Source organism: Mirounga leonina, unplaced genomic scaffold (genome assembly GCF_011800145.1).
Source record: "Mirounga leonina isolate KUSES-001 unplaced genomic scaffold, KU_Mleo_1.0 Mir_180, whole genome shotgun sequence".
Taxonomy (NCBI): Eukaryota; Metazoa; Chordata; class Mammalia; order Carnivora; family Phocidae; genus Mirounga; species Mirounga leonina.
In genome coordinates this window covers 16,246,743-16,272,801 of record NW_023270469.1, presented here as the reverse complement: position 1 = coordinate 16,272,801, position 26,059 = coordinate 16,246,743, and the positions used below count along the sequence as shown (strand labels likewise).

Genomic DNA, 26,059 nt, shown 5'->3' with positions numbered 1-26,059 from the left:
CCTGATTTTGACTGCTGAAATAGACAAGTAGAAGTTGGTACTCCAGTTTCTCCTTAACCATCCCATTTTAGGTCAGAATCTTCATGAAACTTGAAGTCAGCCCTTACATTGGCATGCCCCTGTTAAGTTGAATAAAAGCTTATTTACACATCATAGTCAACTCCCAATTTCCACTAATTAGCTCTTTGGAATAAAAATTGATGTTTCTGATAAACTTTGAGACATTTGAACACTGTAAAGTGGCTTCTGAGTTTCAACTTAATTTTAGTGCCATTTTATTCTTCAATTTTTGAACATTGATAATCCATATGGTGCATTAGAGAACTCTTAGGTTCTATCTGCTCAAGAGAGGGAATTAATATCTAAGGGACTCCTGTAGGTCAAATGATTACTTACTTGTTCTGAGCCCTGAGCACTTCTTTTGGGGAAACTTTGTTCCATCCTCCGGAACATCCCACTAACCTTGGGGTTTGATGTACCTAGGCCTACTGCCCTGTGTCCCTTATGAAAAACTGCTTTAGGGACTTCACAGATGACAAACCTGAGGCACAAACTAAGACCCAGGTCTTCTGGGCTCAGTTGAGAGCTCTTCTCACCATCAGGTTGTTTTTAAAGGAGTGAGACTCTCTTTCATGAAAAATTCCAAGTCTAAATTCTTTAAGGCAGCTTCAACTAAAAACTAAGTCTTGGTTGCTTCTGAAAAGGACTGTCACTCCCAGAATCAAAAACGACTAGAACACAGACTTACAAACCAAGTCATTTAATTGTGTCTTCGAAGGTAAACAATATATGGAGCTGGATCCCAAGCCCTGATAATGCCAGAGCTCCGGGTACAGAGTTCAGAGGGGTCAGAACTCAGGGTGTTCTAAGGCTTACGGAATTCATGCATTCCATTTTGCAATTCTGCAAACTGCCAAAAACCAACCCCAAGAGTCTTCTGAGATGGGGGAAATTCAGCTTCCAGTTTGATAGGTAAAACAGTGAAGAATACCAGTAAGGTTCTGTTTACCTCTCTTCACTTTTCTCACGTGATCTGAAGGCTGAGCTATCGTATCCCCCACGCATGGCAGCCTAAGCTGCCGTTCAGCTGTGAGCTCAGTGCCTCTTTGCACTTTCTTCCCCGCCACAGCGAGGGGGACCCGGGCCAGAGAGCTCTCAGCAGTACAGCTTTTTAACAAGCACTTAAAGTAAAAAGAACCCTCTAGTGGCACACTGAGTTAGTTTATAAGATTTTAATTTACAAATTAAAAAGCTACATGTTTTATTTTTTCTCCTTTTTCTCTTCTTTCTTTCCATCACTCTTTTCCTTATCTTTCTCTTTCTCTTTGTCATCTTTTCTATCCTTTTTGCTCTCTTCTTTTTCCTGCCCTTCTTTCTTCTCTGCATCCCGGTTGGCGATCTTGTTGTTGATGAGGTTGTGCAGGGCGACCACGGAACGGATCAGCGAGGCCAAATACACCACTACCATCTGGTCGTTGGTCTTCAGGTAAAAGGCCTTGACAAACTCCTGGAGGCTGACATCTGGCAGCAGGTTGAAGACGTCCTGTAGCTGGTAGATGATCTGGTGGTTGATGGGCAGCTTGCCCGTGGCCACCTTCTCCAGGTAGCTCCTGATATCCAGAAGCTTGGAGTTCAGTCCCTTTAAACCATGGACCTGGTTTGTGATCCGCTGGGAAAGAGTGCCCACTGTAGTGTCTTTGATGTCTCTGTAATAAGCCACAAGAAGAAAGGGCAGGAAGAAGCATCAGTATACTAATATTATCACACAGGGTCTTACAATCTAGGCAAACACCCAGCTTTGTGGGGAAGGGCAAGTTTTCAAAAGAAAAATGTTACTTCGTAAACTGCCTCAGTTTTGATTTGGAGGCATATATTTTATCTTTCTTATCACAGGACATTTTTCAAAAAAGAGAACTAAAATGAAACCATCTTCACCTAAAAAAAAAAAAAAAAAAAAAAAAAGGCTATCTGTTTCGACTCCCTGGTCCTGAAAAGGATGGCATTTTCTCCACCCCCATCTATATGATGTTGTGAGAAGCTTCCATCAGTCAGGACTAACTTTTTGAATTGCAGGGAATCTTATTTGAGAAAAACTATGACCCTTTCGAATAAAGTCAGGGTTATAGTATTTTAAAATAAAAACCCATCCTAACGTAGCTTCTCTGCAGACAGCTGGCTACCTTCACTGAAAACAACATACACAGGAAGAAAGCACACCGACATTTCCTTCCCACACGTGTTCCTGTCCCAGTCAACACTGCTGACAAGATGTATTATCCACAGTGATCAACTATAACTCGAGACACTGATCCAAGCCTGGAACCCAGATCTCCCCACTCCTAATAGAGCCTCTTGGGCCACTTATGATTCCGATGCCGTCCTGACGCTCACCGTAACAAGTGCTCGACTCCAACTTCCTCGGCTTCCTCGGCTCCAATTTCACTGGTCACGTGCTCAAATGTTTTTGAGGTTGGAGTTCCATCCTGGGAGAGGAGGCTGAACTATAGTTATTTACTTACAAACACCCCGGCACATACTCCTTTCACACCTTGATTCCTCTGCTTTCAGTCATATCACCTCATGGGTGCATCACTAGGCTTCCCAAGTGTCGGCAGAAATGGGCGAGGTTTGTTTTGAAAGCTCAGCCTTCTAGACTGACGCTGCAGTGGCCCTGCTCCCCGTCTCGGAGGAAAATCTTGATAATCCCTTAAGCCCACTGTGGGGATGGACATTTGAGAAAGTCTCAATTAGGATGATTTTTAAAGCATATAGTTCTTCCTAGAACAGGCAGTATACAGAATACGTGTACTGGAGGCAAGTTGATGTCAGATAATCTAACTTTTAACCACCTACTGTCCTTCAGATCAAATGATGCCAGAGCACCAAAACAATGCAGTCAGCATAACCGGCTTTCTGGTGGCCTGAATTAGTCAAAGGGTCCGTTCAGGTATATGGTTCACTGTATCACCTAGTGGCTTCCTGACAGGATTCAGGAGCAATTTTCCTCAGATCTCACGCCAGAAGAGGCTGTACATGGTCTGTAACGGCTGTAAAATGTCCACAAGGCAGGAAAGCATAGCAGTGAGGGCAGACTCTGGAGCCAGACTGCCTGGGTTCCAAGTCTGGCTCTGCCATGCACAAGGGAGCTGAGGGACCTTGGGGAAGTCACTTAACTTATATTAAGCGGTATAAATGTTTGCAGGAATTACTTTTTCCAGGACAGTGTGAATCCTGCAAATGCCATTTTCCTCTTGACTTTGTCTGCTGGAATGGTCAGGACTGCATGGAATGCCTTTTCAGGTGCTCATTTTTCCTCGGCTTCATTTAATATTGTGGCCTTTATCTCTCTTCTGTCCCCTATTTAAAAATCTTGCTTTATTTGTGTGTGTTTGTGTGTGTGTGTGTGTGTGTAAGAACCTCTGATTCCTTTTTGAAAAAGGCAGGGTAAAATTAACTTAAAAAGCTGTATCAGGGGCTGCCTGGGTGGCTCAGATGGTTAAGCGTCTGCCTTTGGCTCAGGTCATGATCCCGGGGTCCTGGGATCAAGCCCCACATCAGGCTCCTGGCTCAGTGGGGAGCCTGCTTTTCCCCCTCCCTCTGCCACTCCCCCTGCTCATGCTCTATCTCTATGTCTCAAATGAATAAATAAAATCTTAAAAAACAAAAACAAACAACTGTATCAGACTAAGGATGAAAGACTTACTGCAACAAGGAAATAAATTTTAATCTAAGTTCCCTGGTGGCAAGGTGGAAAGAAAAACAAGAGGACAGAGCTCAGTGCAAGAGACACTTGCAGGGAGTTAACCTAAAATCTTTTCCCTGATTTAAAAACTGAATATAAGGATAAAGTCTACATATCTAAATCCAAAGGCAGACTTTATCCTCAGACTTTTGATTCTGGAAATTCAAGATTGAGCTCAAGTGCAAAATTTTATGCTCACAACAAAACATATATTTTCACATCAAATGCTACCCTAGAATCAGTTTAGTTTTCCTGGAACTAGAGAAAAGCTATATTCTGGAACCTCTTTGTGTCTATACCCAAAGCACACGGCAGGTATTGGATGCTGTGGAGCTGAGTATTCAGGTGTCAAATCACACAGATGGGTCTTGCCATCTGGCTCCAGGCAGCTCTGACTCACTCTATTTGAAAACCTGTGTCTCGTCTACAGGGAATGAAAATCTTCAAGGAGAAAGGAATGCTGGCACAGAGGAGCCGAATGGTGGAAACTGCATTAGATTAAGACTAAGCTCACCAGGCTCTGCGTTTACTGTGTTGTGAACATCTCTGGGCAATCATAAGATAATTTTGAGCCTCAATTTCATGTGTAAAAGAGGATTTTAGATTTCTGTGGCCCTTTTTTTTAAAATTTGGGGATTCAAAAACTCAAGGGGGAAAGAAACAGTATGAAACTGTTGACAAAAATCAACAACCTATGCTTTGTTAACAGATAAAAGATTTGTTGACTTAAAAACAACACAAAATCCAGATTGTCCAATAAGCAGCGAATCTAATCTCCTTGGCTCACAGCATGAGGACTTACATCATGGACCTCTTCCACTGAAATATATGCTTCTGTGGGCAGTCCCAGGTCCTTTGGCTTCACATCAATGATGACCAGTACCTGGCAGAAAAACACACCTTAGCAAACCACCTCATACCAAGCACATAAGGAACAATCATAGCCATTCTACTGATGATGATTACTGAAGCTATTTCATTCATTCAACCAGAAAAGACTTGGAATTTTCAGCAAAAATGAGTCTACATTTCATATGATCCCACCATGTGCTCTGCTCTTTACTCCCATCCATCAACAAGCTGAGAGGTAGTATAGTGTGGTTATCAAGCATGAGGAAGCCAGAATCAAGACAGCCAGTGGTTTGATCCTGGTCCCCACATGTATGAGACCTTACTAACAATTCTGAACCTCAGTTTTCTTGTTGTAAGGAGGAGAACCACCCCATTTAGCTACTGAGAGGATTAAGCACTTAGCACATATTTACTGTTACTTAGTAAATATCCTGGGTTATTGTATACTGTACAAAACAAATTAACACAAGCAGTTTAGAGAAAAAGCGATGAAATGATTTGCTACCTGAATCCTTCCTTGGATGCTTATATGTTAGCTGGCAAGGAATATCATTCAAGAGTTTTAAAGATAGAGAGCACTTACTGAATTAGGGCAGTATCTTTTCATGAGTTCGTTAATGGCGATGTCATTCTTGTGTAGTTTAGGGCCTGTGTGGTACCACCCAACTATTCTTTCTCTGGCTGGGAAGGAAAACATTAGTGAACTGTTACATGAAGATCTATAGAATTCCCTCAAAAAGGGTGGTAAGAACTCTAGCCCTTATGTTCTCTACTTTTTAAAAAGTTCCAGACATCTGTTTTAAATCTTGATATACTTGTGAAATCTAAAACTGAAAACAGAATTCTTAGAAAATAAGCAGTGAGGGAAATGCAGAGATATCTGTGTCTCAGACTAGTTGAGACCAGTCACAGATGACACTAGAAAACAAGTCCAAGGCAACATATAAACAAATGCAAGTCTAGGTCACAGAGAATGGAACTGTGAATGTTGTGGGAATAAACATTTCCAAAGCATATGTGGTTGCTATAATGAAATAAAATGAAAATGATACATGTGACAGAGAGATATATTTACCCTGATGGTATTTAAGCTCTCGGGGCAAGTGGATTTTGTTTAACAGTTCTTCACTTTTCTGCTACAGAAGGCTAGATCCAAAACCTAGGTGGGTCTAGCTGGCCTTAAATTGCTACTCTAGTTTCTCATTTATTCTGCCTCATTCCTCTACTACCATTAGTCTTACTTAAGTATAGCTAAGTGAAAGAGCCCTTGACATTAAACAAAGAAAAGGGAATACTAAGAAACAAAAAGACATCAGGGGCATGTTCCTGGGTGCACACACACACAAATACACACATATAAATCAATGCCACAATGCCTTCTTAAAAAACAAACCAAAACATCAAGACATACCATTGACCTTCTTAAACATTCCATACATGTTTTCCAAATAATCATGGTCTAAAAACCAGACAGAATCATCTTTGTCATCTTCATCAAAAGGGACTAAAGAGAGAGAGAATAAAAAAGTAAGATTTAGTTTAGGGTGCTGGACAGAACTAGCCTAGGAGACCCCTAGGCCACATTGGATCCACCTAAGTGTTTGGTTTGTCCAGCATGGTATTAAAATTATTTTTGAGTTGCTCTCATTAAAAACTGGGAGATTTCATATAAAAATCCAGACTTCCAGCTTCTCTTGAAATTGGAAGGCCTGGCAACAACTGGCTACGGCCAGAGGTTTCCCCCTTTAAAATGGACACATGCTTGTCAGTTTGCTAAAAGCCCCATCACTTCCTAATAGTTCCCTTTGATGAATAACATTACTGCTTGGTCCTTTCAGATACTGGAGTTCATGACCTCTAGTCTAGAGTTCATTCTAGGGCAATTATTTTGTTCTTTGTTGTTACTTTAATCGTAAAATACAAGGATACATTCTTGTAAAGGTTCATGACATTGAGTAAAAGGTAATGGTCTCCATCTCCCCCTGCCAACCCATAACCATGGTTAACAGTCTAGTGCAGGGATTTACAAAAGACATCAGAACTGCCTATTTTTATAAAGTTTTGCTAGCATACAGCTAGCCCTTTGTCAACATACTGTCTATAGTTGCTTTCCTGCTACAATACAGGGCTGAGCAGTTGTAATGGAGACCATATGGCCTGCAAATTTAAAATATTTACTATTCAGTTTAGTGAGTAACCTTAAGCCTTCCTCCTATACTTTAGCAATTCTGACAAGAATTTCTGGGTTGTAGTAAAGATGGAAACCACAAAAGTTTTTTTTTATTATTTTAAAGATACATGACATTTTAACCCAGGCTCAGAACGTAAGATTTGTACCTGCAAAACTGTTGGATACGTCGAGTACTTTTTTTTGCCATGACCCCAAAAGCACACCAACAACGCGCTTCTGGTTTCCAACCTTGCCTATTCTGAAGGAGAAAGCAGAAGGTCAGTCTGACAGGCACACAGAGTCATGGACCCAACAATTAGATAGATACTCAATAGGAAATATCAATGGTACAGATACAATTTAGCTTACCTGGGAACTAATCCTACTAAACAAATATAATAGTGTCAGGTTAGTTCTTAATATTAAATTTTAGTAAATATAATGGATAGTTCACCAACTTTGTACATTGGCAGTCTTTACACTGTTAACCGCAAGAAATACACGCTTGGAAAAATTGCAAAGTTTCTAGAACCTGAAAATGGAGAAAATGAACCCCCCCCCCCCCAGATATGAAGAGTTTGAAAAAGTTATTTGGTTGGTGTTTGAAAAGTACATTTCATTTAAGTTGTGCTGCCACCTTTAACTTTTTCTTTTGCAGTTTTCTCCTTTAAACTTTCCTCATCTTCCCTATCCTTAAATATTTTCAGAGATAAAGACGCTAAAGTAGAACCACTTTTATGGGCTGGCTTGCCAGTTGTCCTCTGGAATATCTATTCCATGTGGACATGCCCCACTCTAAGTTCTAATTCTTTGTACCTTCTAGGGGCTCAGAAAATGGGTTCTGACGCTGAGGTACGTGTGTGCCATCTGTGATCTCTGTGAATGGCTTAATCAGGCACAAGTCAGAAGTGTGCTGGTGACTAATCACACTGACAGGATGGCTGATGAGTCAGAGTTTACTTCAGGATGTCTACCTACTTGTCAAACCTCTCACGGATACAATCTCATTTCACTGACCTTCATGTAGAATTCTCCTTTGACCACTAGCAAATGAGACACAGACATAATACAACTCCACTTTCAAAAGAAAGACAGAGGCCACTGTAAAACAAACTACAGTTCCTTAACAGTCCCTGGTTTCACTGTACTATTTTTCTAAGCATTTGGGCTGGCAAATTTATAAATGCTTACTAAATTTGGGATTTGGGTCAAAGTTTTCTGTATCCCCGGTGGTTCTGATTTTGGGGGGTAATCTTAGGCACTGAATTTCCACACTTCAAAGGAAAGTTCCACACTCATGTGCTTTTCTTTTGGTCTACAAAAATCCATTTGTTTTTTTAAAACCCTACATCTCTTATGACACAGCACCTAGCAGTGTCTGTCTGCACTATGTCCTCCAGATAGAGCTGAATGGTGCTTGTCCCCTTAGCACCTCTCGTATCCAAGGGAGAAAGACAGTGACTACTTACTGTACAGTGGGAATGCATGCATATCCTGTTAGGCTGAAGGCTCTACAAAGCAGTGGAACTGGGGACCCTAAACCTCATGGAGTCTTCACCGTTTTATTAGCTATGATTGAATGAGCAGTTGTACAACGCAAGTTGCAAGAGAACAGGCACTCCGAAACTGACTTTATAGCAGATGCTCCCAAGTGGGTCTTTACACTTGCCAATTCAAGTAATTATCTTGTAAAAGTTATGAACACGTGTAACAGGTCCAGCGGGATGAACAGCTCCAAAACAAGGGAAGGGAAGGCGGAAGAAACTCTGTGGATGTTTCAGCTTATTCATTAATGCCCAAAGCAACTAACACTCTCATTTTTAAAAGAAAAGCTTGACACCTAATCTACACTTTAAGTTACCGTCAAAGCAGATGCCTGCTTAGAAACCACAGCTCTTCAAGGGAGCCCTTCAAGGCGCTGAGACCAAAATTTTGGTGACAGCTTTCAGAGGCACAGAAGCGCAAATCTGTAGGGCTTTCCTACGAGGCACCGAGTCTTGCTGGTGAACAGGGGCTGACGAGGTGACAGATGGGCACGAGGCCTGGGGGATCAGAGCTAAATGAAGCTTCCCCCCCATACTCTGGCAGCGTACGGACTTGGGTAAAAGGAACGTGCAGTCCAAGGCGCGGAGTGCCGGCTGCGGGCGCGGGACGAGGCGGGGTGATTTAGGCTTGGTGATCCGAGGCTGGTCCGGGCCCCTCGGGGAGCCAGTGCCACCCCCCGGCCCTTCAGCGCCCCGGCGGCCGCCGCGCCGTCCCAGCGTGCCAGTGACTCAGCAGCGGCGATCACGATAGGCCGCCCCGCGCACCCGCTCACCGATTGAAATGATCCACCACACTGAGCAGCACCAGGGGGTGAACTACCACCTTCTGCACCGCCAGCTCCGGCATCGCGACACACCCCGCCCGCCAGGCCCCGCTCCTTGCGACCCGCAAACACCGGCAGTAGCAGCGACTCTCGCGGATCCTCCAGGCCCGGCTCCTCCTCTTCCGGCTCGGCCGCCGCCGCGGTCCCCCTTTTCCGCTCCCAGAGTGCCGCGCGCGCCGTCCCGGATTTTCGCGCCTGCTGCCATCTTGAGGAGGGGAAAGGCCGGAGCAAGGTGGGGCCCAGCTTGGGTGACTCGCTACGAGTTTCCCTGGTCTTCGAAGCTAAAGGGACAGTGGAGACTGATAAAGGTTGATCTCCTGGTATTGGGCCCGCACCGTTACCTGCAGCGGCTTTTCGCTTTAGTTCTTTCCCAGTTCACAGCCTCCCCCCCTCCCCCTCCACCCGGTTTGAAGACTAGAAAAAAGTAATAACTCATATTTCCACCACAGAAAATGTTCACCTTTGTTTCAAGCCAGAATATTCCAGGGTTTCTCAGCTTGAAATCTTTAGCATTAGGGCACGTCGTTGAAGTAGATTTGGTAATTTATCTCATCATTCTTAATTATCGGGGAGTTAACCCTTAATATTTACTATGGACACTTGGCAGATAACCTGTCTTTATATTTTTCTCCCTGTTTATATTACTACCATTTAACTAGGGCTAGAAGAATTCAGTTTGTGCCTCGAGTCAGATAATTCAGGTTGATTTTCAAATGAAAGCTTAGCTAAGGGTTGAAGTAAGGGTAAAGACTAATTCGAAATATGTTTTGGTATTTAGCTAGGAAAGAGAAAAAGGAGGACTAAAGTGGGTAATGCGGGAGGCAAAAACTTAAACGTATTTGCAGAAGGAGGCAAATTATTTAATTCCATACAGGTTTGTATTTCTAATTTTAAGTTGCTGTTTGTGTAAACAAAAACAATACTTAAGCAACTTGACTTACTTGCTTATTGTTTGCCCTGTCCTTTTTTTTGATTTTATTTGAGAGAGCGAGCATGAACGGGGGTGGGGGTGGGGGGGGCAGAGGCAGAGGGCGAAGCAGGCTCCCCGCCTAGCAAGGAGCCCGAAGTGGGACTTGATCACAGGACCCCTGGATCATGACCTGAGCTGTAGGCAGGCACTTAACTGACTAAGCCGTCGAGGCGCCCGTTTGCCCTGTCTGAACAACTTTTACCTTCCCCATAGCACCTGAGGTCACATCTGACCTCTCTGAAGAATAACCAAGAGACTTTTGCTCTGAATTTTGGTCTCCTTCCACTGTAATCAGGGAGCTTTTGAGAATTCTTTTCTGGGTTCTACCCATCAGTTTCATTATATGTACTCTTCCTAGTTTTGGGAACATTGCTTTGGATTTTCCTCATTCATTTTCATGTTTTTGATTTGGCTAGTAATGATAGCTACTACTTAAGATAACAGAACTTTAAGATAAAGAAAATTTAAGCCAGCCCCCATTATGTGATGTGTTAAAGCATGCTTGCTAATTGTTTAGTGCCTGATTCAAAGTAGATATTCTTAAACTTCTTTTTTTTTTTTTTTTAAAGATTTTATTTATTTGACAGAGAGAAATAGCAAGAGCTATTTCAGGAACACAAGCAGGGGAGTGGGGACGGAGAAGCAGGCTTCCCGCGGTGGAACAGGGAGCCCCATGCGGGGCTCGATCCCAGTACACTGGGATCATGACCTGAGCCAAAGGCACACGCTTAACGACTGAGCCACCCAGGCGCCCCTTAAGCTTTTTTTTTTTTTTTTTTTTTTAAGCGTTTATTTATTAGAGAGAGACAGTGCACATGCAGGAGGAGAGGCAGTTAGAGGGAGAAGCAGGTTCCTGCCCCCACCCAGCAGGGAGCCCCAAGTGAGACTCCATCCCAGGACCCCGGGATCACAACCTCCAACCAAAGGCAGACACTTAGACCGAGCCACCCTGGCATCCCCAAAGTAGATAATTCTTGTTTTATCTCTTATATGATGCTATTCAACACAGGATAGACATGTATCTGTTATGGAAAGAGCTTGGAAAGATTCCCTCCCTCCAATTTTGTTATGAAAAATTTAACAGGTATCAGAAGATCAAAGATAGGTTTTGATTTTTCTCATGTGTCAAATAAGACTTAAGAATTGGAGTCTAAAGAAAGCTTTATTTTTTTACTAAAATATGTAAAGAGTTTAAAGAAGATGGCTTGAAATCATAAGGAAGGTATTTTCTGTCTTGCCCCCTCCGTTTTTAAATGGAACTGTCTTGAAATCATACTTCATATTGTAGCCACTATAGGGGGCTGAATTCATTCAGAGGAATGCAGAAGGAGGTATAAGAAATCCACTTTCTTTTGTTCATTGAATTCTGGACTTAACTTGAAGAGGACCTGATGAGACCTTAAGGATAATACATTTTCCTCTCCTTTGATCATCTTTGTTTTTCTTTTTTTTAATGTTAAATTCTTTTTCCAGATTTAAATTAATATAACATTGTGTAAGTTTAATGTGTACATATATATTGCAAAATGATTACCACAATAAGGTTAGTTAACACCTGCATCACCTCACATAATTACCTTTTGTGTGTGTGTGTTGGGGGGGGGGTTGAGAACATTTCAGATTTACTCTCAGCAACTTTCAAGTATATAAACCAGTATTGTTAAGTATAGTCACCATACTGTACATTATATCCCCATCTTATAACTGGAAACTTGCACTTTTCCACCCATTTCTCCCACCCTTTCAACCTCTGGCAACCATTATTCTACTCTCTGTAAGTTCAGCTTTTTAAGATTCCACATATAAGTGAGATCATACAGTATTTGTTTTTCTGATGGATTTCACTTAGCATTATGCCTTTATGGTCTATCCGTGTTGCAAATGGCAGGATTTCTTTCTTTGTGATGGCTGAATAATATTTCATTATATATGTGTAACTTTTTTTTCTATTCCTTTTTTCCCCCATTCATTCATTTTCTTTATCAATTCATTCATTAATGGACACTGATGTTTTTTCTATGTCTTGCCATTATGAATAATGCCACAGTGAACACAGGAGTACAGACATCTCAGATAGTGATTTCATTTCCTCTGTATCTGTAGCCAGAAGTGGGCTATAACTAAATAAACCACCATAAATCATATGGTAGTTCTGGTAGTTTTTTGAGGCATCTTCATATTTTTTTTCATAGTGGCTGCACCAATTTACATTCCCTTTAACAATGCACAGGGGTTCCCTTTTCTCCTTGTCCTTGCCAGCGCTTGTTATCTCTTGTCTTTTTGATAACAACCATGTTATTATTGTGTGAGATGATACCTCATTGTGGTTTTGATTTGCATTTCCTTGATGACTAATGTTGAGCATCTTTTCATGTACCTGTTGGCCATTTGTATGGATGGAAAAATGTCCAGATCCTCTGCCCATTTTTAAATATTATTATTATTTGCTATTGAATTGTATGAGTTCTTCATATATTGTGGATATTAACCTCTTATTAGATATATGGTTTGCAAATGTTTTTTTTTCCATTCCATAGGTTGCTTATTTTACTGTAAAGAAGGTTTTTAGTTTGATGTAGTCACAGTCATTTATTTTTGCTTTTGCTACTTAACATTTTTGGTGTCATGTCCAAAATTTGTCAAGATCAGTGTCAAGGATCTGTTTCTCCTATGTTTTCTTGTAGGAGTTTTACATTTTCAGGTCTTAAATGAAAGTCTTTAACTCATTTTAAGTTTATTTTTGTGAGTGATGTATTTCATTCTTTTGCATGTGACTATCTGGTTTTCTCAGCACTATTTAATGAAGAGACTATCCTTTCCCCTCTTGAGTATTCTTAGCTCCCTGTCAAATATTGACCACTGAACTCTCATTCTGTTCTATTGGTGTATGTGTCTGTTTTTATGCCTACCATACTGTTTTGATTGCTATAGCTTTGTAATAAAGTTTGAAATCAGGAGGTATGATGCCTCCAGCTTTGTTTTGCTCAAGATTGCTTTGGCTATTTGGGGGTCTTTTGTAATCCTTACAAATGTAATCCATACAAATTCTAGGATTGTTTTTTTCTATTTCTGTGAGAAATGTCATTGGAATTTTGGTAGGGATTGCATTGAATCTATAGATAGCTCGAGCAGTGTGGACATTTTAACAATATTAATTCTTCTGATCCATGAGCATGGGATATCTTTCCATTTATTTGTGTCATTTTTTTTTAAAGGTTTTATTTATTTACTTGAGAGAGAGAGAGAGCGTGAGAGAGAGAGAGAGAGATCATGAGCAGGGGGGAGGGACAGAGGGAGAAGCAGACTCCCTGCTGAGCAGGTAGCCTGATGCGGGACTTGATCCCAGGGATCCCAGGACCCTGGGATCATGACCTGAGCTGAAGGCAGATGCTCAACCGACCAAGTCACCCAGAAACCCCTATTTGTGTCATTTTTAATCTTTCATCAGTGTCATAATTTTCAGTGTACAGATCTTTTGCCCTTGGTTAAATTTATTCCTAAGTATATTGTAGTTTTTGATGCTATTGTAAATGGGATTGTTTTCTTTATTTCTTTTCCAGATATTTTATTGTTAGTATATAGAATCCCAACTGATTTTTTTTTTAATAAGCATGTTTTTTTTTAATTTATTTTTTAAAGTAGGCTTCACACCCAACATGGGGCTTGAACTCACAACCCTGAGATCAAGAGTCACATGCTTACTAACTGAGCTAGACAGGAGCCCCAGGATACCAACTGATTTTGTATGTTGATTTTGTATCTTGCATCTTTACTGAATTTGTTTATTCTAACAATTTTTTGGTGGTCTTTAGGATTTTCCATGCATAAGATCATCTGCAAACAGAAACAGTTTTAACAGTTTTATTTCTTCCTTTCTGATTTGGATGCAGTTTCTTTGTTTTTCTTGCCTAATTACTCTGGCCAGGACTTCCAGTATAGGAGTTGTGTTGAAGAGGAGTGGTGAGAGTGGCCCTGCTTGTCTTGTTCCTGATCTTAGAGGAAAAGCTTTCAACCTTTCACCATTGAGTATGATGTTAGCTATGGGCTTGTCATAGGTGGCATTTAATATGTTGATGTATGTTCCTTCTATACTCATTTTGTTGAGAGTTTTAATCATGAAACAATGTTGAATCTTGTCAAATACTTTTTCTGCATTTATTGAGATGATCATATGGTTTTAATCTACTAATGCAGTGTATCTTGTTTATTGTTCTCTGTGTGTCGAACCATTCTTGCATCTCATATATGAATCTCACTTGATTGTGGTGTCTGATACTTTTAATGTGCTATTGACTTTGTTTTGCTAGTATTTTTGTTGAGAATTTTTGCATCTGTATTTATCAGGGATATAGGCCTGTAGTTTTCCGTGTGTTATTCTTATCTGGCTTTGGTATTATGGTAATGCTGGCCTCATAAAATGAGTTAGAAGTGTTCCCTCTTCAATTTTTGGATGAATGTGAGAAAGATTGGCATTAATTCTTCCTTAAATGTTTGGTAAATTCAGTGATGGTTTCCCTGAAACCATCTGGTCTTGAACTTTTCTTTGTTGGGAAGTTTTTGATTACTGCTTCAATCTCCTTTTATTAGTCTGCTCAGATTTTCTGTTTCTTCATGATTCAGTCTTTTCTTCTTTTTATAATTTTTTTTTAAAATTAAGCTCTACACCCAATGTAGGGCTTGAACTCACAACCCCAAGACCAAGAGTCGCATGCTGTACTGACTGCGCCAGCCAGGCATTCCCATGATTCAGTCTTGGTATGTTTCTGGGAATTTATCTGTTTCTTCTAGATCATCCAATTTGTTGATGTGTAATTGTTCATAATAGCCTCTTTTTTTTTTTTTAAAGAATTTATTTATTTATTTGATAGAGAGAGACACAGCCCGAGAGGGAACACAAGCAGGGGGAGTGGGAGAGGGAGAAGCAGGCTTCCCGCGGAGCAGGGAGCCCGATGCGGGGCTTGATCCCAGGACCCCGGGATCATGACCTGAGCCGAAGGCAGACGCTTAACAACTGAGCCACCCAGGCGCCCTCATAATAGCCTCTTATGATGCTTTATATTTTTGTGGTGTCAATTGTAATTTATCCTCTTTCATTTCTGATTTTATTTAATTTATTTTTCTGCTTTTTTCCTAGTTCAGCTAATGGCTTGTCAATGTAGTTTGTTGTTTAAAAAATAGCTTAGTTTCATTGATCTTTTCTCTTGTTTTTCTGGTCCCTATTTCTGCTCTGATCTTTGTTATTTCTTTTGCTAATTTTGGGCTTGGTTTTCTTCTTTTTCTAATTCCTTGAGGTGGTTAAAGTTAGATTGTTTATATGATATCTTTCTCTGTCTCTCTCTTTCTTTCTTTCTTAGACAGGGAGGGGGGAGGGGCAGTGGAAGAAGGAGAGAGAGAATCTTGCACAGGCTCCATGCCCAGCACGGAGCCCAATGTGGGTCTCGATTTCACAACCCTGAGATCATGACCAGAGCCGAAATCAAGAGTTGGATGCTTGACTGACTGAGCCACCCAAGCGCCCCTGAGAACTTTCTTTTTTCTTAATGTAGGTATTTATCACTATAAATTTCCCTCTTACAATTGCTTTTGCTATATCCCATAAGTTTTGGTGTGTTGTGTTTCAACTTTCATTTGTTCAAGATCTATTTTGATTTATTTTTTGATGTTTTTCCTTTGAACCATTGGTTGCTTAGGAGGATGTTGTTTAATTTCAAATGCTTGTGAATTTTCCAGTTTTCCTCCTTTTATTGTTTTCTAGTTTTATGCTGTTGTGTTTGGAAGAGAATCTTGGTATGCTTTCAGTGTTGTTACGTTTGCTAAGGCTTGTTTTGTGACCTAACATACAATCCATGTTCCATGTGCCCTTGAGAAGAATGTGTGTTCTGCTGCTGTTGGGTGGAATGTTCTGTATGTCTGTAAGGTTCATTTCGTCTAGATTATAGCTTAAATTTAGTAGGGAACTGGTGCTGGGATGGGCTGGGGGCCTGAGGCCACAGGAGCTGGTCTGGTGTTGGGGCTGGCCAGGAGCCTGGGTTTGTGGGAGTCCACTTTGAGCCTGAGTTCATGGGGGCTTGCTGGGAGCCTGGGGTCATAGGAACTACCTGGGGCCACAGGAGCCAGCTGAAGGTAGGGTGGGTTGGGAGCCTGGGTTTGCGGGATTTGGCCTGTTGGTGTGGGCCCAGTACTGGGGTTCATGGTGAAGTTGGGTGCTCACTCTTCTCTCCTTCCCTCACAAGAAGGATGTCTCTTTTCCTTTAAGCTACCCAGGCTTGGGGGAAAGGTGACAGGAGTAATGTGAAACTATCTTTCCCATTCTCTTCAATGCATCTTTTCTTATTTCTGTGTCTACCCAGGTGCTGTAACCCTTTACTTTGAATTCTTACCTCTTGTGAGGGTATTTTTGCATGTGGATAGTTGTTCAAATTGATGTTTCTGGGAGGTAATGAGTACTAGAAATTTCCGTACTGCCATCTTGTTCATATCTTGTCTTTCAATTTTGGGAGATAGCTCCTACAGACCCTAGTATTTTGAAAAAGTTTTTATTTTTGTTAATTCTAGAACATGGAACACTGGTCCTATAAGCATGGCAGCAATACTTTGAACTTTATAGTCCCTATTTATCATCTTATTAGGTTTGGAAGAAAAAAAATTATACTTAGCAGACTTACCACCTTCAGCCTAAGCTGTATTCATTGCTGGTATTCATCTTTGGAAATTTTGGCAAACCTGGGTAGGCCCACTAGAATTCTACTTGCATATATCACTGAGAAATCTGCAGTGGGACTGTTCTTTTTTTTTTTTTTTAAAGATTTTATTTTTATTTTGAGAGAGAGAGAATGAGAGACAGAGAGCATGAGAGGGAGGAGGGTCAGAGGGAGAAGCAGACTCCTTGCTGAGCAGGAAGCCCGATGTGGGACTCGATCCCGGGACTCCAGGATCACGACCTGAGTCGAAGGCAGTCGCTTAACCGACTGAGCCACCCAGGTGCCCCTGGGACTGTTCTTAAGGGAAGAGTTAGATGGATCCATTTGACCCAAATGCTAAGCCTTAGTCTTTGGAGGAAGAGCAGTGATTCTTGAGAATGTATCTATCTGCCACTCAGATTTGACTAATAGTTCAGCCTATCTTGGACTTAAAGCTGAGGCCAGAAAGCCACGTTGGGTAAGTTTTATGAGAAGATTGGAAGAGTTTCATAAAAGCTCTGTGAGACATTTATGCACGAGTAGTAGCACTGCTTATAGTATTTCTCCAACAGTGTAACCCGAAAAGATGGAGAGAACCCTTCGTACCCACTTGGCGGTTTTGGCTTCTTGAGGCACTGGTATTGGAGCAATGGTGTTAGCAGGAGACTGGAGTCTGTAGAAGGTGGTGGTATCTAGCAGTGTTAGCAGGCCTGGAGGCCATGGAGATATACAATAGACGGGTCAGAGCGGGAAGAAATAAAACCAAGGAAACTACAGGCTCACTGTGTGCGTACACAACATCCCTGGGACCTTGACAAATACTTGGGGTGGGAGAAACAGTAAAGTTCTGGGTTCCTGCAATAAGTAGAATGCAATGGCCAATGAACAGTGATTATATGTGTATATAAGATAGTATTACATATTCAATAAATACTGCCTAAAAATAGCTCTCTGCTTATTATAAATTAGATACATAGCTCAAGGCCTCTGTTGATCATTTGAAAAAAAACTGTGGTATTTTTCTAAGAGGAGGCCTTTAGATTTTTCTGTCATCTCATAATAAAAGTAAGAAAACAATTTAAAAATTCTAGTACTTTATTAATCAAAGTCGGCGACATACAAGAAAATAGGAAATGAAAAAGTAAGACTTTTAGAAATAATATATACAAAGGCAGAAAGCATTGTAGGGGTATGTATGTGTGTCTATGTGCATTGGACTGTGATTATGTTATAATGAACTTGTCTATCTGTTCTAATGGAGGCTATTGTGTATGTGCAATGGAGGTAGTCTTTGGAAAATTATTAATGTCCTTTCTGTCTTTTGCCTTTTCCATACAAAACATTTGCTCTAGGTTTTAGGAGGCTTCCATCTGTGGGGAGGGTGTGGGTCAAGAAGTAAGTCAGAGAGAAAGACATAATATTTAGCTTCTGACACGCACAGTTGGGTTATTCAATAAGTTAATAGCTCTGCAAGCCAGAGCATTGTCTTCAGAGATAATTTTCTAGATCTTTTTACTCTTTTTGTTTCCAGCCTAGGTTGGAGATCTCAGTTCACTGAACTATAGGGTCCTCTGGTAGTTTAAGGAAATGCTCTTTTTACCATTAAGGCATAGGGAGAGTCAGGAAGAATGAAGATACAATGTAAAGAAGGTAAATTTCCTGTCAAGGGAAGTGAAGGAAGAACATGAGCAAGGTGGTCAGATGTGTTTCACTTTTCCTTTCTTTGGGCTTTGTCTCATTGTCTTGGGAAGTGGGTGGTATGTTGAATGAGTGGGAGTATGAGAGGGCAAGGAAAATTTTCTCTCTTGTGCCTTTTTGGGACTCAGAGAGATCTTAGATTGCCCTGCATCTAGCTGGGTACAGCCACATTGATTTAATTGTACAGTGACCGCGGTGGAATGAAGGTTTTCAGGTTTGGCTGCCTGTGCTAATACTGGTGTGGTGTGGACATAGGATTCTCTCTGCCTGCAGTGTCTTTCCCTCTGTTACCTGCTTAGAGAACCCCTACATCATCCTTTGGGTCTCAGTGCAGGAACCTTCGTGAGGACATTGGCCCTCAGGACACTTAGACTCAAGTATTAGACATGTGGTCTGTTCTTGGACTTATTGTATCATTTAGTCTCTTTATTTTGGGGCTCCCACAATAGAATGACGATTCCTAGAGGACAGAGATTTTGTACTGTTCCTTTTGGGATCCCAGGGCAGGCTAGTGCCAGAATAGCACTCGATAATGAACATTTGTTGAGTAAGTAAAATTCTCAAAGCCAGGCTTTTAGAAACTTCTTATAATTTTGTGTTTTACTTTTGATTCTTTCCAGGAATGCAGGTAACTTAACATTTGAATTGCCAAGAGGTCTATACAAACTGTGCTGACCTTTCAGTTGATTCTGAATGTTTTTATTTTTAAAGATTTTATTTATTTATTTGAGAGAGAGAGAACGAGAGACAGAGAGCAGGAGAGGGAGGAGGATCAGAGGGAGAAGCAGACTCCCCGCTGAGCAGGGAGCCCGATGCGGGACTCAATCCCGGGACTCCAGGATCATGACCTGAGCCGAAGGCAGTCGCTTAACCAACTGAGCCACCCAGGCACCCGATTCTGAATGTTTTTAAAGTTTCCATATTTTTGAGTAAGCCCATATGTATAAATATCATAGGCTGGTTTGCAAGTGAGGCCCTCAATTTCTGTATTGCCTTCTACTTACAATTTAACCTTTTCAGGGGTGGGTTTTGTTTTGCTACATATTGAACCGTGATGTGAGGTTTTTTAGGAAGTATAAGAAATACCAAATACTAATTTAAGTACTCACTGAGTACTTAAGTATTAATATGAAATATTAGTAGATAATGCTTCAGAAAAAAGGCTTGGAAAGAAATACACCAAATCGTTAATAGTGGTTGCCCCTGGGTAGTAATGACAATTAGTAGTGTATTGCATTTTCTTTTTTTAAAAAGATTTTATTTATTTGTCAGAGAGAGAGAGAGAGAGAGAGTGCACACAAGCAGGGGGAGAAGCAGGGTCCCTGCTGAGCAAGGAGCCCGATGCGGGACTCGATCCCAGGACCCTGGGATCATGACCTGAGCTGAAGGCAGATGCTTAACCAACTGAGCCACCCAGGCGTCCCTGCATTTTCTTATTGTTCTGTTTTTCAATTTTTCCGTAGTCATATATTCTTACTATTGTTATTTTTGTGGAATTATATTGTCACATTAGCAGGGCAGAAGAGCACAGTGGTTTAATAGCACAGCTTCTACAATCACACAATCCTGTGTCCACTTCGACATCCTGTTTCCTCATCTGTTAAAAGTGGATGATAATATACCTACTGATGTACCCATGTTAGCCAGACAATTCTTTGATTCCCTCTCTTTATTTTTTTTATATCTTTTGTAGATTTTTACTTTGTGGTTGCTGTGAGGCTTATGTAAAACAGTTTATAGATACAGTAGTCTAAGCTGATAACTACAACTTCATTTGCATTAAACTACCCTTCTACTCCCGCCTCCAACATTTTATGTTTTTGATGTTACACTCCACATCTTTTTATATTGTGTGTCCATTTACAAGTTACTGTAGCTATAGTTATTTTTATTTATTTATTTATTTATTTATTTATTTATTTATTTATTTTAAGACTTTATTTTTTTGCGAGAGAGAGAATGAGAGACAGAGAGCATGAGAGGGAGGAGGGTCAGAGGGAGAAGCAGACTCCCTGCCGAGCAGGGAGCCCGATGCGGGACTCGATCCAGGGACTCCAGGATCATGACCTGAGCCGAAGGCAGTCGCTTAACCAACTGAGCCACCCAGGCGCCCCAGCTATAGTTATTTTTAATACTTCTGTCCTTCAATCTTTATAATGGAGTTAAATGATTAACACATTGTCACATTAGAGTATTAGAGTATGGGCATTTGACCATATACTCATCTTCACAGGTGTGTTTTCTTTTTTCTCATATTTTCATGTTACTAATTGGAGTCCTTTCCTTTCAGCTTCAAGGACTCCTCTCAGCATTTCCTGTAAGGCAGGTCTACTGTTGTTACATTCCTCCAGCTTTTGTTTATTTGGTCAAGTCTTTACTCATCTCTCATTTCTGAAGGATATCTTTACTGGGTAAAGTATTGGTCAGTGGGTTTTCTCTTTCAGAACTTTGAATGCATCATCCTTCTCTTTCTGGCTTGCAAAGTTTCTGTTGAGACATTCACTGATAGCCTTATGGGGCGTTTGCTTATATGTGAAGAATTTTCTTGTTTTTTGCTGCTTTAAAATTCGCTCTTTTTCTTTTAGACAGTTTATTATAATGTGTTTTGGAAAAGATCTCTTTAGGTTGAATTAGTTTGGGGACCAACGATCTTCATGAACTTGGATGCCCAAATCTCTACCTAGATTTGGGAAGTTCTTAGCCATTATTTCTTTAAATACATTTTTTGCACCTTTCTCTCTTTCTTTTCCTTCTGCATAATGCATAGGTTGTTTCTTTTAATGGTATCCTGTAATCCCTTAGGCTTTCTTCATTCCTTTTCATCCTTTTTTCTTTTTGCTCCTTTGACTGGATAATTACAAATGATCTGTCTTCAAGTTCACTGATTCTTTCTTATGTTTGTTGTGTGTGTGTTTTCTTTTTAAGATTTTATTTAAAAAAATTTTTATTGTTATGTTAATCACCATACATTACATCATTAGTTTTTGATGTAGTGTTCCATGGTTCATTGTTTGTGTATAACACCCAGTGCTCCATGCAGAACGTGCCCTCTTTAATACCCATCACCAGGCTAACCCATCCTCCCACCCCCTCCCCTCTAGAACCCTCAGTTTGTTTTTCAGAGTCCATAGTCTCTCATGGTTCGTCCCCACTCCAATTCCCCCCCTTTATTTTTCCCCTCCTGTTGTCTTCTTCTTCTTCTTCTTTTTTTTTTTTTAACATATATTGTATTATTTGTTTCAGAGGTACAGGTCTGTGATTCAACAGTCTTGCACAATTCACAGCGCTCACCAAAGCACATACTCTCCCCAATGTCTATCACCCAGCCACCCCATCCCTCCCACTCCCACCACTCCAGCAACCCTCAATTTGTTTGTTTATTTGACAGAGATACAGCGAGAGAGGGAACACAAGCAGGGGAGTGGCAGACAGAGGGAGAAGTAGGCTCCCCGCCAAGCAGGGAGCCCGATGTGGGGCTCGATCCCAGGACCCTGAGATCATGACCTGAGCTGAAGGCAGACACTTAGCCGACTGAGCCACCTAGGCGCCCCAGATAGAGAGTTTTCAACAGCAAACACAACCAAACATAAGGGCGCCTGGGTGGCTCAGTCGTTAAGCATCTGCTTTCGGCTCAGGTCATGATCCCAGGGTCCTGGGATTGAGCCCCATGTCGGGCTCCCTGCTGGGCAGGGAGTCTGTTTCTCCTGCCTCTGCCCCTTCCCTTCTGTCCCACCCCACCCCTGCTCATGCTCTCTCTCAAATAAATAAATAAAATCTTAAAAAAAAAAAAGAAAGCTCTCTATCAAATTCTCATTCATTGTATTCTTCAGCTCCAAAATTTGTGTTTTTTTTAATGTTTTCTATTTTTTAAAAGATTTTATTTGTCTCAGTGAGAGAGAGAGAGCATAAGCAGGGGGAGCTGCAGGCAGAGGGAGAAACAGACTCCCCGCTGAGCAAGGAGCCCGATGTGGGACTCGATCCCAGAACCCTGGGATCATGACCTGAGCCAAAGATGGATGTTTAACTGACTGAGTCACCCAGGCATCCCAGTGTTTTCTATTTTTTTTGTTGAACCTCTTATTTTGTTCTTATATTGTTTTCCTGATTTTGTTAAATTATTTTTGTGTATTCCCTTATAGCTCTCTGAGCATCTTTAGAACAATTATTTTGAATTTTTGTCAGGCACTTCCATTTTGGGGCGGTTAGGTGCTAGAAATTGACTGTTTCATTTGGTGGTGTCATGTTTCCCTGATTCTTTGTGACCCCTCTAGCCTTACATAGGTGTCTGCATACTTGAAGAAGCAGCCACCTCTTCTAGACTTTATGGACTGACTTCAGTAAGGAAAGACCTTCACTTGTAGGTGAGGGCTCTGCATCTAGTGATGTGGGGTACTCAGTTTGGGGGTGAGGAATGGCCCTGCGTCCAGGGGTATGTGGTATCTCATTGGCTTGAGCAGCTGTGGTATTCCACATCAACTGCATGATCCTTGGTGAGAGCTTTGAGGTGTCAGCAATGGTTGTAGGGTGGTTGAGGTCCTCAGTGGTGCCTCTAGTTCCAGTGGCTAGGACCAGGGCGGCAGCAGTGGTGGCCAGAGTTGGTGGTATACACAGAGATGTGGGGACCAGCTACGGGTATCTGTGTGTGGCAGGGGCCTGCTGCAGACACACATTCAGTGGTGAGGGCTGGGGGCCAGCAGTAGGGATTGGCCCCAGCCTCAGGTGTGTGAGCCGCTGTGGGGCCCTGGCTGTCAGTGTGTACTTGTGTGACTGGGGGGGGCTAGCCATATGCATGTGCGCTAATCAGACCATTCTCTTTCTTTCTTTCTTTCTTTCTCTCTCTCTCTCTCTCTCTTTCTTTCTTTCTTTCTTTCGTCTTGTCTTTCTGTCTTGTCTTTCTTTCTTTTTTAGTAAACTCTATGCCCATTGTGGGGCTCAAGCTCACGACCCTGTGATCAAAGTTTTTTTTTTTTTTTTATTAATCAGACCATTCTTGATTGATAGTAGTGTAACCCTCTTCTAACTAGCTGACTCTCAAAGGGAAATTTATTATCACATGTACCAGGCAAGTCCAGGGGCCCTCTTTTTTTCCAGGGGCTCAAATGGTATTTTTGTTTTTGTTTTTCTCTCTTTTAGCATCTTTCAGTGTTTTGGCTCCATTTTCAGACCAGTTTCCTACTAGTAACAAGGAAGCATGTTGATGGCTACAGACAGTCACAGGTTTAAATCTTTAAAGAAAGGGAGACCTTGAACTCCAAACCTTTATTTATGGAATTTGATTAACCTTTCCAGGACTAGGGGCTTTTCCTGAGCTAACTAACCATTGTGCTGAGAGGAACAGAGTTCCCTAAATGTCCACTTTGGGATCATTTTGGGTGTGGGGCAACTGTGATGTATCAGCTCACCAGGACTACATGGAATGGAGAAGGAAAAGGGAATGTTGTAATCAGAAGTGGGGAATGAATGCTGGGCAGGTAAAAACAGTAAGTCTGTCCTGTGACATAAATTGTTTAGCACAGTTTGTAGAACATAGGAAGAACTCAGAGATGTTAGACATCATTATCATTGGACTGTAGAGTCATTATCATCATATTTTATAACAGATTATAAGAATTTTTTATTTTTATTACCTGATGTTTATGTTTTAAGTAATCCAGCAGAAAAAGAGCTAAAATTCATGTTTCATAGTTGCTGAATATTTCTTTATCCTTATCCTTTGCCTCAGGTATTTTTAGTTTATGAAAATGTGTTTTTTAAAATACCTATTTATAAATGTATTGTTGATCATTTTGATTTTTCAAATGGCTAATTATTGCATAATGACTTGATTAGTTTAAAGAGGTTTTTTCCTTATTTTATGTTTTACATAAGTGATGGCCCTGTGTGTTGGCCCTGGATGGCTGTTATTCCTCTTGTTGTTGTCATATTTCATTTAACTGCAAATTAAAAAGAACTAAAAAAATTATAGCAATTTCTAGTTTATATCCAGGAAACAACTCTCCACAGGACCCCTTGCATGGTACAAATATGTTAGAAAACTATTTTCCATTGTGCTTTGAAAGCCTGTAAACAGGCCACAATGGCGCACAGTTCACCAATCTTGGATGAAACCCAGAGAGACTGCAGTGCATAGACTGTAGGAAATCTCCCATCTGAAGAGTTAATTTTCTTTCAGGATCAGTGTTAGGGGCTGCTGTGATTACAACAAGACACTTTGAGATTGGTACAGGAACACTTACAACAGTTGACTATAAAAGAAAACCCAGGAGGCCACATTCAGCCCTGGGAGCTTCTTTGGTTTGAGCCTCAAAGACCTTTATTTTGAATTTACCTCTTCGTCAGATTACACATGCTGTCAGCCTTAATAAAAAGAATTCATTACATTAACATAAATAAGCAAACGACTAGTTTCATTTCTTTAATGTTTTAAAATGTCAGGAAGGCCACTTTTGTCTTTTGTTTCCATTCTAATTCTTTTCAGAGCACTCTTAATGGCTGTGTAAAATTAAATATTTCTTTTCTTCTTGGTTTTATCTAAATTTTATGTGCAGATTTATGAATTTAGTATCAAAACAATTACAAGGTTTGAAGACAGATGAAGCTTTTCATCTTTTTAAGGAGGGAGATATTTTTTTCTTATTTTCTTCAAGGTAGAAATCAAAGAAGCATTTTTTTTTATTTGAAAAACTGGGGCAACAATATTAAATAACCGCTCTGGAAGAAGGAAAAATCAACCATAATCCTAATCTCAAATACAGCCACTAGTTTTAGTTTTATATGTACCTTTCAGTTTTGGATACACGCATACATACTTTATCAAGTTGAAGTTAAGTTTTAATGTACCTGGAAAAACTATGGAGAAGGAATTTGAAGCAAGTTTAATCAATATGAAGTTGGTTTACTTCATATTTTAAGAATAGAGCAAGGCTTGTCAATAGTAAACTAATTTTTTGCTTTCTCTAAGAAAAGGAAAGGGAAAAATCTTTTATTTTATTATTTAAAAAATTTTTTATTGTTATGTTAATCCCCATACATTACATCATTAGTTTTAGATGTAGTGTTCCATGATTCATTGTTTGTGCATAACACACAGTGCTCCATGCAGAACGTGTCCTCTTTAATACCCATCACCAGGCTAACCCATCCTCCCCCCACCCAGAACCCTCAGTTTGTTTTTCAGAGTCCATTGTCTCTCATGGTTCGTCTACCCCTCCGATTTCCCCCCCTTCATTCTTCCCCTCCTACTATCTTCTTCTTTTTTTTTTTCTTAACATATATTGCATTATTTGTCATAGGTACAGATGTGAGATTCAACAGTCTTGCACAGTTCACAGCGCTTACCAGAGCACATACCCTCCCCAGTGTCTATCACCCAGTCAGCCCATCCCTCCCACCCCATCCCCCACTCCAGCACTGATATTTTATTATTGTTTTTTAAATATTTTATTTTATTTATTTTAAAGATAGAGCACAAGCAGGGGGAGGGGCAGAGGGAGAGAGAGAAAATCTCAAGCAGACTCTGTGCTGAGTGCAGAGCCCCATGTGGGGCTTCATCTCATGACCCTGAGATCGAGACCTGAGC

At 40.8% G+C, this 26,059-nt stretch overlaps 1 protein-coding gene and 1 long non-coding RNA gene across 2 annotated transcripts in view; one reads left to right on the top strand and one right to left on the bottom strand.

Annotated features, from left to right (window-relative positions):
* Positions 1-744: 744 nt before the first annotated feature.
* On the bottom strand, positions 745-9,256 carry PSMD7 (proteasome 26S subunit, non-ATPase 7). Its single transcript, XM_035024867.1, has 7 exons — positions 9,082-9,256; positions 6,932-7,023; positions 6,006-6,098; positions 5,178-5,275; positions 4,545-4,625; positions 2,392-2,483; positions 745-1,706 (listed from the first exon to the last, which is right to left on the bottom strand). Exons 1-7 carry the CDS (start codon positions 9,153-9,155, stop codon positions 1,262-1,264), a joined length of 975 nt encoding a protein of 324 aa, XP_034880758.1. The 5' UTR covers positions 9,156-9,256; the 3' UTR covers positions 745-1,261.
* A 58-nt stretch (positions 9,257-9,314) lies between these two features.
* LOC118023609 overlaps positions 9,315-26,059 on the top strand; it is a 167,199-nt gene continuing 150,454 nt past the window's right edge. The window contains exon 1 of the long non-coding RNA XR_004682853.1: positions 9,315-9,364. This is a non-coding gene — a long non-coding RNA (uncharacterized LOC118023609). The remainder of the gene's footprint in view (positions 9,365-26,059) is intronic.

Excerpts from the sequence above, each read along its gene's own strand:
- PSMD7 (XM_035024867.1), bottom strand. The coding sequence starts at position 9,155 with ATGCCGGAGCTGGCGGTGCAGAAGGTGGTAGTTCACCCCCTGGTGCTG. Across the intron at positions 5,276-6,005 it reads AATGTTTAAGAAGGTCAATG|CCAGAGAAAGAATAGTTGGG; the intron begins GTATGTCTTGAT and ends TTTCCTTCCCAG. Across the intron at positions 1,707-2,391 it reads GGAGTCGAGCACTTGTTACG|AGACATCAAAGACACTACAG; the intron begins GTGAGCGTCAGG and ends GGCTTATTACAG.